We start from the raw sequence: 13,163 nt of genomic DNA on the forward strand, positions 1-13,163 counted from the left end.
ACATGTTTTCTGTTGACTTTAGTATTAATTCTACAACCGTATAAATTCTGTATAAATATTTATTTCTAATTTTCGTTTTTTCTGTAAATTTCACTCTGATGTCGATATACTGGCATGGGATTAAGTGCGACGTTTCAGCATCGCTTTGAACGATCCAATGAGAGAAACCCCGAAAGAATTCCGGCCATTTAAGGTAATAAGGCGAGAGCTTATATTTTGAAGGATATAAAGAAATGGCCCTTCTGGTGAATTTTTCAAGATAGACAGTGATTGTGGAGACATAACCATTCTTAGACTTTATAAACTACATCAAACAATTAAAATCCTAAGAATGGTATGTTAGCGAAAACTGGAGTGAATTAAGGGAGGTATACAACTTAGTTTTTTATTACTAACAGTTTATTCTAAGTTACCATATTATGTTTGGTATAATGATTTTATGGAATTATAGTCTTTTTCTTCCGTTTATAAAGTGTTGTTCAAAAGAAATTCAGTATTTGTAGGTACAATATTTGTATCAGCTTTCATTTTCCAAGCTGTTTTTGATACCTCCGTAACATCATGGTATGAAAATCATAACAAAGGGAAATTGTGGAAGGATGTACAAGCTCGAATAGCTGCAGGCAATGGTGACGGAGATGACGATGACGAATGAATATCTCGATAGGACCATGGGTATTTCATGACTACCGAGAAGTTCGGTAGCTTGGATAGTATAGTTTTTTAATATTCGAAAGGGGATGATATATGGCATAAAAATATAATAATAATACTAAAGGTCATCATATTATATTGGCACATAACCGTATTTATATATGTATATATGACTTTAAAAGCCAGAAAAAATTAACAGTTGCTTATTTTTAATATAAAAAAGTTGAGATGAATGCCTTGTTATCTTAGTTTATCTTTAAAGCATGCTCCATTTTATATACAGGTACAATTGAAGTATATCCTTCGGAATATTGAAAGGTGATGAAAAAATAGATTCATAAATACTGTAAATAGTGCTGGTCCTAAATTTCACCTGTCGTAGAAGCTTCTTGAATTCTTGCCACATATGCCTTTGAAACAGCGTTCCAACTCTTCATATATTTAGTTAGGCATTGATCAACACAAGTCTCGTTTTTGGAATCATATGGAGCCATTAAACATTTCTTAAAACAGTTCTCTGTTAGCTTACTGACTAATTCTGTAGCATTAGCCACTGCTAGCTCTTGGGCAATTTGGGTCTTGATTTGATTTGCCACAGGGGATGATTCGACTTTCGGCTGATTTTGTCCTTCGTTGCTTGTACTTGATGATTTGCTGAAGAATCCCATTATTATTGTGTGCAAGTTGAAGGTTTATGACAGAAGAAATATTCAGATAACTACCGTGCAGTGCTGATATACTTTTATTCCTTTATCATTGCTGCTCAAAGAGAGTTTTACGAAGAACTTATGTTTTTGGCTTTAGACTACAGTTTTCAATTGTTAAATGTTCGTTGTTCCGAAGAGGCTTCAGAGTATTTTTATTCGCTATATATTCACATAACACAAGAAGACCAAGATATTTCGAATCCAATATCGATTAGAGAAGAAGGTTTATTTACATAGCTTAAAGTTGGGTTTTAATAACTTAATTTATCAAAGGTAGACGAAGAATAGCGAATTGCCCATTTTTTATTTATTTTTCTCTCCCAAAGGGTGTTCTGGCATAAATAAAAACAAAGGATAACCTACTTCCTATTTATTATAGAAATGTAAACAAAAATCATCAATCTAGAATTTTATACTATAGTTTCCTACAAATTAACTATCAAATAGTAAATAAAGCTAAACTGTGGATAGTATACATTAATATTTTCCAATTGGGATAATAGATAAGAAAAATGTCTCTGTGAATATATATATGCCGGATCAAACCCTTCAATTGAACCGCAGTGTGAAATATAGGTGGACAATGTGATAAGATAAAAGATCAGTAAGACCCTCTTTTAATGTAAATGCATAACGATAAAAACATATGATGGACCGAAGTATACACTATTAAGTTACCGTTAGAGATTCAATAAACACGGTAACATGAACAATAACACTGATGCTCAAGGCCACATTGCCAACTTTCAGGTAAAAAACAGAAGACCCCCGCGACTCTAGTACTACATCAGTACAGAAAAGAAGAAAGCAAGGATTTTTCAGTTCCTTTCAACATGTATGTCGTTGATGCTCAATGTAGTATATGTACATATATTTCTTTTTATCTCATTTAAATTGACTTACTACATTGCCTTATGATAATTCTATTATAAAAGGTGGTCTTCTTTTACCGACACAGCTACTTGCTTAGTATAGCCATGACAGTACTCACAGGGTTAATTTGAACTCTATAAACTACAATAAAGAGTTGGCAACGAATGAATAAAACTAGTTTATTACGGTTCGTTTTTGACTAGTCAAATGGTCTCTAGGATAATACACAAATTCCAGATAGTTCATCCTGTAATCCAAGGAACATTGCGTATATTCTAAACTAGAATATATAAATACGCAATATTAAAGTCCTACATTCGCGTTTTGGCGTTCTAAGAAACCCAAAATGGAAATGTGCAAACAAAAACAGAGAATTGGTAATTAGAAGAATCTGTCATTATTGAAGACGTATATTGACATGGCAACCAAATACCCATTGGTTACGATGTCTATGTCATCTATAAAGAACTCTGTAGAAAAAAAGAAGGCACGACTATATGTTACAAAAACAGCGTAGTACTTGTTGTGGTTAGACCTTAAATAACTCAAAAGATGTTGATACGAAGTCTTTCTGAATAATTTGTAATCAGCAACGGTTGCCATAGCGACCATCCGTGCCCTTCAAACATCACAACACCCGCTTTGCCCTAAATAACCTCCATAAAATCGAAAACAAATTAAAAAGCACCATCAGGAAATGTTTGTTGGGGCTAAATTTGGACATCTACTAGGTGATAATAGGGGACGTTTATAAGCCTAAACCTGTTGGGGTTAGTTTGATATAGTTAAGAGAGTATTAGTGAACCACTTAAGCAGGGCTGATCATTAAAGATGAACAGGTCAAATAAAGACGGTTTTGGAAATGTCACTATAAAATTAATCGGAAGTCCCACACCCAAATTTAAAAGGAAAATTTTGCCCTAGTTACGTAACCCGGAAAGTTTACCTTTCCATTTACAATACATAAGAATCACCAGAGGAACCTGCGGAGGGAAAATAGTCTCCCTTATTTTCATTGTTAGGAAACCCATTCACCACAGCCAGTGTAAACGAAGGAAGTAGAAAATTGTCCTAGAAACCAACGGCGGGTAATCCACCACAACACCCGTTGTTGTGGCAACAACGGTAACAGAGTGTCACCGTTCCTACGGCCATTTCTCAGTCACCTCGTTACGTAAACGTTAAGATTAAAAATTAATACGTAAAATTTTTCAGTTTTTTCAACTTTTTTCCAATTTACCAGTTCCCATGTTTTTTATTTTTTATTTTGATTTTTCATCCTGTTACTCCTTTATAAAAATTTCACACAGAGAAATCCATTGAGAAAGAAATCTCTTGTTTGAATTTAAAGATTAGAAATAATTTTTCAAGATAGACTTTTCCCTTTCATATATAAACCCTTTTATTTTTCGATCTTATATAAACTCCCCTTGTTTTTCAAATAATCTCATTTTCTTTATTGCCATTTATCTTCTACTTATCTCAATTCAAAGATTTCGAGATTCATATTATCAAGAGCGCCCCCCTCACTCATCAACAATACCTATTAATAAAACATATATACCAATCATAATGTCTAACGCTGCCCAATCTTTAGAAGCTCATCAATTATTCTTAAAGAATTTTGAAGCTGAACGTACTGCCATGAAGGAAACTGAAAAGGATGAAATTTTATTAATGGAAAACAGCCGTAGATTCGTCATGTTCCCAATTAAATACCATGAAATCTGGGCTGCTTATAAGAAGGTAGAAGCTGCTTTCTGGACTGCTGAAGAAATCGAATTAGAAAAAGATGTCAAGGATTTCTCTAAATTAAACGATGATCAAAAGGAATTCATCGCTAGAGTCTTAGCTTACTTGACTGTTTCTGAAGATATAATTAACAAGCATTTGGTTGAAAAATTCTCTGCTGAATTACAAAATCCAGAAGGTAAGAGTTTATACGGTTTCCAAATTATGATGGAAAATATTTACGATGAAGTATACTCCATGATCGTCGATGCTTTGTACAATGGCCCTGAAAATGTCCCATACTTCAAGCAAGTTCCAAGCACCGTTCAACATCAAGAAAAGGCTGCCTTCATTCAGAGATGGATTCATAACCCAGATTCCCTATACGGTGAAAGATTAGTCGCTCTTTCCGCTAAGGAAGGTATTTTCTTTTCTGGTGTCTACGCTGCATTAGGTTGGTTAGGTAACACTGCTGGTTTCCCAGGTATCTCAACAGCTAACAAGTTCATCTGCAGAGATAAGGGTGCTTACGCTGATTTCGGTTGTTTATTATTTGCTCATTTGAAGACAAAGCCAGATGCTAAGATTGTTGAAAAGATTATCACTGAAGCTGTTGACATTGAATTAGATGTTATGAACAAGGCTTTTGAAGTCGAAAAATTCGGTGTCGATCCAGCTTTAATTAAACAATACGTTCAATTCATTGCTGACTCTTTATTAAGCTCTTTCGGTAACGATAAAGTTTACAACGTCACCAACCCATTCGAATTCATGGCTGGTGCCACTCAAATTGGTAAGTCTAACTTCTTTGAAAAGAAGGTTTCTGACTTCACCAAGGTTACTACCGCTGATAAGGCTAACAAATCTGCTGAATCTATTAAATTCAATGAAAGTTTCTAAGAATGCTGGAACAAGATCTTACTCTTCTCTCCTCTCTTCTAAAACCCAGAAACTTTTTTTAATTAAATACATTATATAGAAAAAGTATATATCATGTTTTTGTACTTTCTCTATCTTTAGCATAGAACAACGAAAAAAATGAATTTTTTATAATCATTACGGTAATTAATTTCAAAATGGGTTGGCTTCTATGAATCCTTTATATAATACAGTTTATATTATATATATCCCTTGACTCAGCCTACCTAGATAAAGAACTCTCAATAATGAATGACTCTATAACATTTTATATTTTAGACACAACTTCCAGTTCATGCTGAAGCTGGTCCAATTTCTCTTCCCTTTTGCCTCGATAATTTTTGATCAAACCCAAGTCTTTTCCTCAGTTTTATTTACAGTCGTGTAAAGAAATAGCATTCTATAATCTTATCAAATCAAAAAGTTCATTAGTTCCATTCAGGGCATTTCTCAATAATCCTACCATATCTTTAGTACTACTCTTCTGTAGCCAGTTCTTGTTTAAAAATCCCAGTATAGTTACGGTAAAGAACGTTACGTCACCTTTCTCTTCATACGTTCATAATCTATACTTTTAAATCTACGAGAACTACTTCCTTTGGCCCTTTCTTCATTGGCGTCTTTCTGAAAAAGCCCCGAGGTGTTGATACTGCTTCTTGTTAGGTAAACAAAAAGAAAACTAATAAAGATAGTCGAAGACCACCCTAGTATAACGAAACTGACTATTTGAGAAGACAGAATCGAGGGAGTAGACAAACTGACATAACAAAGAATGTCAACACAGGGCAAGCATAATGTCCTCGATGCTATTATAGATGATTCTTTAGATAATGATGACTGGATAAAAGCATATACGGAACCGAAATTAGTAAGAAATAAGAACACTGTTTCTAGTAACTCCGAAAATAAAATTGACTTGCCAGTCCGTCCACTGAAGGATCTATTACCAGCTGTTAGTTCAATAACTTCCAAGCCAGCAGAGGCAGGTGTTAAGCAGCTGTTTCACCGAGACGATGATGGTGAAGAAGAGGAGTTGGTCCCGCAAAAAGGATTGATCAATAATGCCTCTCCACGTAAGAGTTCCGGGAAACAGCTATTTGTGGAAGATCTTGATCTTTCCAAAACAGCCTCAATGCAATCTACAGACTTACCTACAATTCCTGTCAATTCCCAAAATAATAATAATAATAATAATAATAATAATAATAATAAGATATTGGACGAATTGGAAAATATGTCATTCGAGATACCTGATCCGAAAGTTTCATCACCAAGATCACAACCAGCTACTAAACCCATTAAGTCATCAATTTCAAACTCTGACTCCCATATCGAAGAAATACCAAGGTTACCATCACCTTTACGAAACGTATATAACAAACTACCATCTTTAGGAGGAACCATATTTCAACCTGCTGGAGGTAAAGATTTGTTCTCCTCACCGAATAATAATTATAATGATGATAATGAAGACAAGAAAACAGTAAGGTTTAGTCCACATGGCCATGAATACATAGCCGACCAAGATAACAGAAATGTAAATAAATTCGATTGGAATATAGATATAGATGAAACTAAAATAAATGCCTGGGAGTTTAGGAGGTTAATAAGGAAGAATTATATAAGAAGGATTCCTGAGACAGCAAATATTACGCCATGGAAGAAGCCGTCGAAGGATTTAATTCATTCAATTATGCAAATTTTAGAAATCGATACTAAAGTCGCAATGGATGATGTCTGGGAAAAATATAACTTAGAAGTTGATAATGTTACTTTCGGGAAAAGGAAAGAAATTAAAAAAATTCATAAGATGAAGGAGAAATTAATGGGTGATATATTGCAAAAAGTAAAGCAACGTTTGAGATTGTCAGCATTTCCAGTTCGATTAAATGGTGAGGATCTGGATAGCGAATATATCTTCGCAAAAAGGAAGTATATTAAGGAAAGATATAATACAGAGGCAGAGAGTCTGAAAAAATTTAAGTTGGAATTAAAGCAGGCTCAGAAATTGCTGTCAGAAAGGAAAGCGCTTATTGAAACAAAAAGACAAAATGAAGAACAAGAAAAGGAAGAGCAAAGAACAAGAAACATAGAAGAGGAACGCAACAAGTTACATCCAATTTTGAGAGATATTGACGAGTATGAGCCAAAAAAGAGGAAAACAGACCAATATCGAAAGGATCTACTTGATTTGAACTTAGAATTGGATAAACCTTAGCATTTAATGTACAGAGTCACTTCCGTATGTACTACCATTCTTTATTTATTACGTCCTATCTAGTACCATCATTAATAATATTCATACTAAAAAATACATCATCCTCAAAAACAATATCAATTTATTATACTCACTTTTTTTGATACATGTAGAACAAATAAATATGTGCCATTTGAAACTCATGTCGTAGTCTCTTAAGAAAACTACACCTACATTGTTTGGTTTTTTCTTACCTGCGTTTCTTGTCCTGTTCAATTTCTTCCAATGAAATTTTCTTTCGAAAAAAAATGCGTCGCGACGTTAATGAAAGTAAACAGAACCCTTTTAAACTTAAGGTTGAAAGGATTCCCTTCTGGAGAATGGAAAGCTTATTTACAGTCCAGTCAAATACCTCTCAGTTGCATTGAAAGACCCTAACTACCTAGCCAGTTGAAGAGCCCTTGGTCCACCATATACTAGCATTTTTTTTCTTTACCATAGATAGAATCCGCACATTACCCATTACGTATCTTTGTCAATTTTCTCCATCTCATACCTTCCTTAATCAATAAAAATGAAAGGAAACTTCAATAACAAAAAATCAGAGCCTGGTGGAAAATCAACAGGATTCTTCGAAAATGGCGAGACCACTAAGAATTTCAATAATCGTTTTGATTATTTAATGACTAATAGTGTAGGTTCCAATGTTTTCGTCACTGTATCATCTGGTATTACCTATGAAGGGTTATTAGTTTCTTGTAACCTAGAATCACAAGATGGCGTTGACGTCGTTTTGAAATTCCCCAAAGTTGTGAATTCTTCAAGTAAGGTAGACGGTGATATCGAAAAATTAAGCAATGCATTAGGCTCAACTTTGATTATTAATGGGAGCGATGTCGCAGAGTTAGAATTAAAGGATATTGATTTATCATTGGAGGAAAAGTCAGAACATTCCCAAACTCCATCAACAGATGGTAACAAAGCAAAAACTACATCACCAACCGCTTCAGTACTTGCCGCTGGTAGTGGAGAATTTAAGACAGACGTCGATATTTCCTCACGTAAGGAATTCAAGCAACGTGAATTGGAAAGATGGACCCCAGACGAAGGATCTGCACATTTTGCGCACAATGCTCAAACATTAGAAGAAGCCTCTAGTACATGGGATCAATTTGCTGTCAATGAAGCTAAGTTTGGTGTTACAAACACTTTTGATGAGCATTTCTATACTACTAAAATTAACAAGAATGATCCTCAATATAGGCAAAGATTGAAGGAAGCGGAAAGAATTGCAAAGGAAATCGAATCCCAAGGTGCTCAAGGTAATATCCATCTAGCTGAAGATAGAGGTATCATCATCGATGATTCAGGCATGGATGAAGAAGATCTTTATTCAGGTGTTGACAGAAGAGGTGATGAACTACTGGCATCTTTAAAATCTAATGCTAAACCGATTACCTCCAAGGTTAATAAATATGTTCCTCCAACTTTAAGAAACCAACCTCATCATATGGATCCGGCCATTATTTCTTCTACCACTTCTACTTCGAAGCAAATGGGTAACACCTCAAATGACGTAAAGGAGACTGTCGTACTACCACCAACTAACCAAGAAAAGGTCGCTAAGAAGGAGAAATCGAAACATAGAGAAGGCTCAAAATCAAAAATTAGTTCCAAGGAGGCTCAAATTGAAGAACTAAAGAAATTTTCAGAGAAATTTAAAGTTCCATATGATGTTCCAACTGACATGAAGGATATATTTAAGAAACAAGCATCAGTTACTACACCATCCGGGTTGAAGACTGATCCATCATTACCACCTAAACCTAGTATGAGTACCAAAGCAAATACTCCACCCGTTTCCAAATCTGACTCTAAGAGGAACGTTGGGTCTTCAACTCATGAGAACCAATCTGGGGCTAAAGGAGCCACTCATTCAAGAAAACGTACTCCTGGTTCATTCTTTGGTTCTAAGAAACCTACTGTCTCCAGTGCTATCAAGAAAGATTTATTTAGACGTAGCTTTAACATGTTTATTAAAGCCAAAGAAAATTATGATGAAAAAATGAAAGAGAAGGAAGAACAAGAGTCAACCGTGGACACCACTAAGAAAACCAAAGAGGATAAAGTTATGGAACCATTCTTCATTGAGAAACCATATTTCACCGCACCAACTTGGCCAAATACAATTGAAAAATCATACAAAGATTTATTCCCAGATCAAAAGACTTTGATGCAAAAAGCTCAAGTGAAAATGCAACAACGTGCTCAAATGAATCAAATGCCAATGGCCTCGAACATGAATCCACATCTTGGTGTTGGAATGGGGGCAGGTATGATGCGTTTCCAAATGGGGGGTCCCGCACCAACATCACCAATGATGAATGCTGCTGGATTCCCAGGAATGTATATGCCTTTCCAACCACAACCTCCAATGTTTTATCCACCAATGGGAGCACCAATGATGTTACCTACTGGTGACATGGAAGGTGCGGAATTGAATGGTCCACCATCTCAACCTGTTTCTCCTCGTATCCCACCTGCATATATGGCCGCTGCTGGAGGGGCACCTCAAACTTCCCCAATGGGTGCCTTTGGATATCCAGGGGCGGCAATGCCGTTTCAACCGATGATGGGTGCTTCAAATGGTGTTGTGGGTGGTGGTATGCCAAGACAATATAACCAACATGGTGGTAATGGCGGTCATCATGGCCGCCATAACAATTATAATAGCCATGGGGGTAATCATCATCATAACCCCCATCACAACAATAATAGAACGAATAACAATAATTAAGAAACAACACGAAGAGGGGAGCCGGTTTTAGGAGAAAAACGCAGTACGATTCATCCATATTGAAGAATATGTCTTTGTTATGTTCTGTCACACAGTTAGTTTTTTCTCTGTTTTTTTTAAAGGGATAATCTATTATCTTTTAGTATAATTTATATACTCCTATATATTTATTTATTTATTAATTTATTTTTTCACCTTTATGATATACTTCTGTGTAGCATCTACTTAACTTAATATTCGTTGGTTTCAAAAGATGAAGGGACCCATGGAATTAGATGGCTTTTTCAATTAGTGACACACGCTGTCAGTCTGACACCTCTAAATTTCTTCGACGCGGTTCCTTCTCGCTTTTTTTGATGGAAATGATCGGAGGCTGTCGTATAAGAAACATATATGGAAGACTTGATGAAGTAAAAATCATACGTCAATACTCTGAACAATTCCGATACGATACGACCTTTTTCGGGATGCTGTCGAAAAGTTCAATGCCCAATCGTTTATATTTTTTGCCTTATCACAAGTAGGATTTGATATTATATTTCTTGTTTCTTTTGACAGTTGCTTCAAAAAAATGGTAACTAGCGAACATTTTTCTTTGTTACGGCTTGAAGTTTAGCTACGCAAAGTGTGGCTCAATCCAAGACAACTAAAAGGAAGGCCGAGTAAGCAATGACAGCTACTGCAGTTGAGATTGTACCAGTGCTTTTAGAGGAAAGCTTACCAGTCGAAGTTTCAACTAAATTGATTGAAAGAGGCCATGCAAGACGTATGGGTCATTTAGAAAATTATTTTGCCCTATTACAAAGACAAGAGTTATATACCAATTTCCAGATCTATGGTGAGTTCAATGAACCGGTTTCAGACTCTCAGTTGAGAGAAAGTTTAAGAGAAATACTATTCAAGCATCCTATTCTTGCTCATACTATTATTCCAAAGGATCAACCAGATTTCAGAAAATGGTACCAAAGTGAAAAGTATTTAAATACTCCATATCCCCTTCATGATTTCATTAGAATTTTACCTGAGTTGAAATTGTCTGATATCTTAATCAATAAACAACAAGAAGAATATAGTGATATATTACCAGGTATCTTAAATGAATTTGAATCTGAGAAGAAGATCACAAGTTCACTCTTATCCCGAGCTAGTTGTTTACGTGTCCCAATATATGACCCTAAGAGACCTAATTGGAGACTATTAAGATTATCACCTAGACAATTCATCTATGTTAGTAATCATTGTTGTTCCGATGCTATAAGTGGAGTAAATCTATTCCAAGATATTGCTGAACATCTTTCTTCCTCCTCCACTTCCTCTTCTTTTCCGCGAGAAGACGATAAGAATGATAATAACACTATTTTCAATTATAATTCAGATTGGAAATTTTTCAATAAATTGTATGATCCAATCACTGATAAAATCGAATATAGACCAAAAGTAAAGGCATTACCTAAATTTGCATGTTCCATTTTTGTTAAGAGTTATTTAAGTTATTTCAATTGGAATGGGTTACCAACGATGAGAGTAGATCAACCGTTACCATTACTTCATAAACAATTTCAATTCCAACTATTAGAATTTACTAATGAGGAATTGAATACCATCAGAGATAAAATTAAGACGATGGGATGTACTTTCACTCCATTTTTACAAGCTTGTTGGTTCATCGCCATGTATAAGTGTGGTAAAGTTTTCAATTTGAAATCTTGGAAAGAATGGGCCATTGATATTGCTGTTCCAAGTAGTTCTAGACGGTTTTTAATTGAGGAAGATGATAATTCTTTGAAGGAAATGTATAAATATGGATCTAATGTTGGTGGATTCCATTATAGTTATTTGATTTCTTCGTTTAATATTGATCGTTCTGAAAATGATAAATTTTTCGAATTAGTTCAATATTATCAGGACGGATATAGTAAATCATATGAAAATGGAGATCATTTGATTGGGTTGGGTATTATGATGATGGATGGGATTGTTCAAAGGAAAAATATTGACAAAATGATTAAAGATGATTATTTAAACCAAACGCGTGCTGGCGTGTTATTTAGTAATGCAGGTTTTTTTCCACAAGATGAATCAAAGAAGTACCATGTTACTGATTTAGTCTTTAATCAAGCTCAAGGTTCTATGAAATTTTCGTTTGGGTTAAATATTGCTTCTACGAATGTTAATGGGTTAAAAATATCTGTTAATGTGGCTGAAGGTACATTTGATGAAACGGCTGACTTCGCTCATTTATGTAATGAATTCAAGGCTAACATAGTCTCCTTTGGTGGTCTATGAGAAAACTTGTAATATATAATTATGAAATTTGTTATGATTAACGATCGAGTACTTAATGACCACGGTATGTAACAAAAGACCTGTAAATCTTTAGACCGAAATTTCGTTCATATACGAACTTCTTATATAGTATGAGATGTGGCTGATACGTCCGCATGCAAACGTTATAAAGAAATAGCAAGATGAGAGGCCATTGAGTGAACGTATACGTATAGGAGTATTTGGATGGGCATATGGTATGAAAATGCCTATTTTTTTACTCCTTTCAAAAAATTTACTGACACGTTTATTTCTTATGACCTGTCGTCCCTGGTGTTTCGTGCTCGCGAACGAGAAAGAGATTTACCGGCTTCGTTCAGCCCTCGAGAATTTCTGAAAAGTACTAGAATGTGAAATTGCGGGCAGTTGGCGTCCCGGATTTAAATCATGGCAGCTCATTGCGTCTGGTGTGAGACTCTGCCTACGATTTTGGGCAAAAGACTCGTTCTTGGCAGACAGTTTCTGAGGGGAGGGGGGACAGAGGCGGTGTCGATATCCCCGGAAGGAAATTTCCATAGAGCTGAAAAGAGAGGGACCAGTTTCTCAATACGTAACAATCAAACGTTAAAGGTGAAGAATCAGGCAGCGAACAGAGAGACACTCGAAGGATTGGCTGTCAATGATAATATCACATCGTTATTAAGTCCCGCAACGTAAAGTAGAGTGAAAAATTTCCAGACAAGAGATGTCGTTTGGAACACTGCATCTCTGCGTATGTCCACGTTCCTAACGTGAGATTAGACAATAGCCTTCCTGCTCGTTCTTCCCATTCCGATATCACACTATATAATAGAAAAGCTTATCTTATATTTCTCGAAGCTCTATTCAAAAACTACTGAACAATAGAAAGCTATCCTAATATATAAGTTCTCTCTTGCGCGTATTATCAGCATCAGTATCTTCCTTCATTACGGATTGGACTAAACTGCAAGAACTGGTATAAATCTCATACCAAGTAATA

The 13,163-nt window shown here is 35.3% G+C and overlaps 6 protein-coding genes across 6 annotated transcripts; 5 read left to right on the top strand and 1 right to left on the bottom strand.

The window, feature by feature from the left end:
- Positions 1-331: 331 nt before the first annotated feature.
- QCR9 (ubiquinol--cytochrome-c reductase subunit 9) lies at positions 332-655 on the top strand (the record flags this gene model as incomplete). The annotated part of the gene is made up of 2 exons (XM_003669702.1): positions 332-334; positions 452-655. 2 exons carry the CDS (start codon positions 332-334, stop codon positions 653-655), a joined length of 207 nt encoding a protein of 68 aa, XP_003669750.1.
- A 361-nt stretch (positions 656-1,016) lies between these two features.
- Positions 1,017-1,322, bottom strand: TIM13 (protein translocase subunit TIM13; the record flags this gene model as incomplete). Its single annotated transcript, XM_003669703.1, has 1 exon — positions 1,017-1,322. The coding sequence occupies one exon, from the start codon at positions 1,320-1,322 to the stop codon at positions 1,017-1,019; it is 306 nt and encodes a 101-aa protein (XP_003669751.1).
- Positions 1,323-3,806: 2,484 nt separating this feature from the next.
- Positions 3,807-4,865, top strand: RNR4 (ribonucleotide-diphosphate reductase subunit RNR4; the record flags this gene model as incomplete). The annotated part of the gene is made up of 1 exon (XM_003669704.1): positions 3,807-4,865. One exon carries the CDS (start codon positions 3,807-3,809, stop codon positions 4,863-4,865), a length of 1,059 nt encoding a protein of 352 aa, XP_003669752.1.
- Positions 4,866-5,655: 790 nt separating this feature from the next.
- Positions 5,656-7,101, top strand: OKP1 (Okp1p; the record flags this gene model as incomplete). Its single annotated transcript, XM_003669705.1, has 1 exon — positions 5,656-7,101. One exon carries the CDS (start codon positions 5,656-5,658, stop codon positions 7,099-7,101), a length of 1,446 nt encoding a protein of 481 aa, XP_003669753.1.
- Positions 7,102-7,654: 553 nt separating this feature from the next.
- PBP1 (Pbp1p) lies at positions 7,655-9,877 on the top strand (the record flags this gene model as incomplete). Its single annotated transcript, XM_003669706.1, has 1 exon — positions 7,655-9,877. The coding sequence occupies one exon, from the start codon at positions 7,655-7,657 to the stop codon at positions 9,875-9,877; it is 2,223 nt and encodes a 740-aa protein (XP_003669754.1).
- Positions 9,878-10,546: 669 nt separating this feature from the next.
- ATF2 (alcohol O-acetyltransferase) lies at positions 10,547-12,163 on the top strand (the record flags this gene model as incomplete). Its single annotated transcript, XM_003669707.1, has 1 exon — positions 10,547-12,163. The coding sequence occupies one exon, from the start codon at positions 10,547-10,549 to the stop codon at positions 12,161-12,163; it is 1,617 nt and encodes a 538-aa protein (XP_003669755.1).
- Positions 12,164-13,163: the final 1,000 nt, after the last annotated feature.

Source organism: Naumovozyma dairenensis, chromosome 4 (genome assembly GCF_000227115.2).
Source record: "Naumovozyma dairenensis CBS 421 chromosome 4, complete genome".
Taxonomy (NCBI): Eukaryota; Fungi; Ascomycota; class Saccharomycetes; order Saccharomycetales; family Saccharomycetaceae; genus Naumovozyma; species Naumovozyma dairenensis.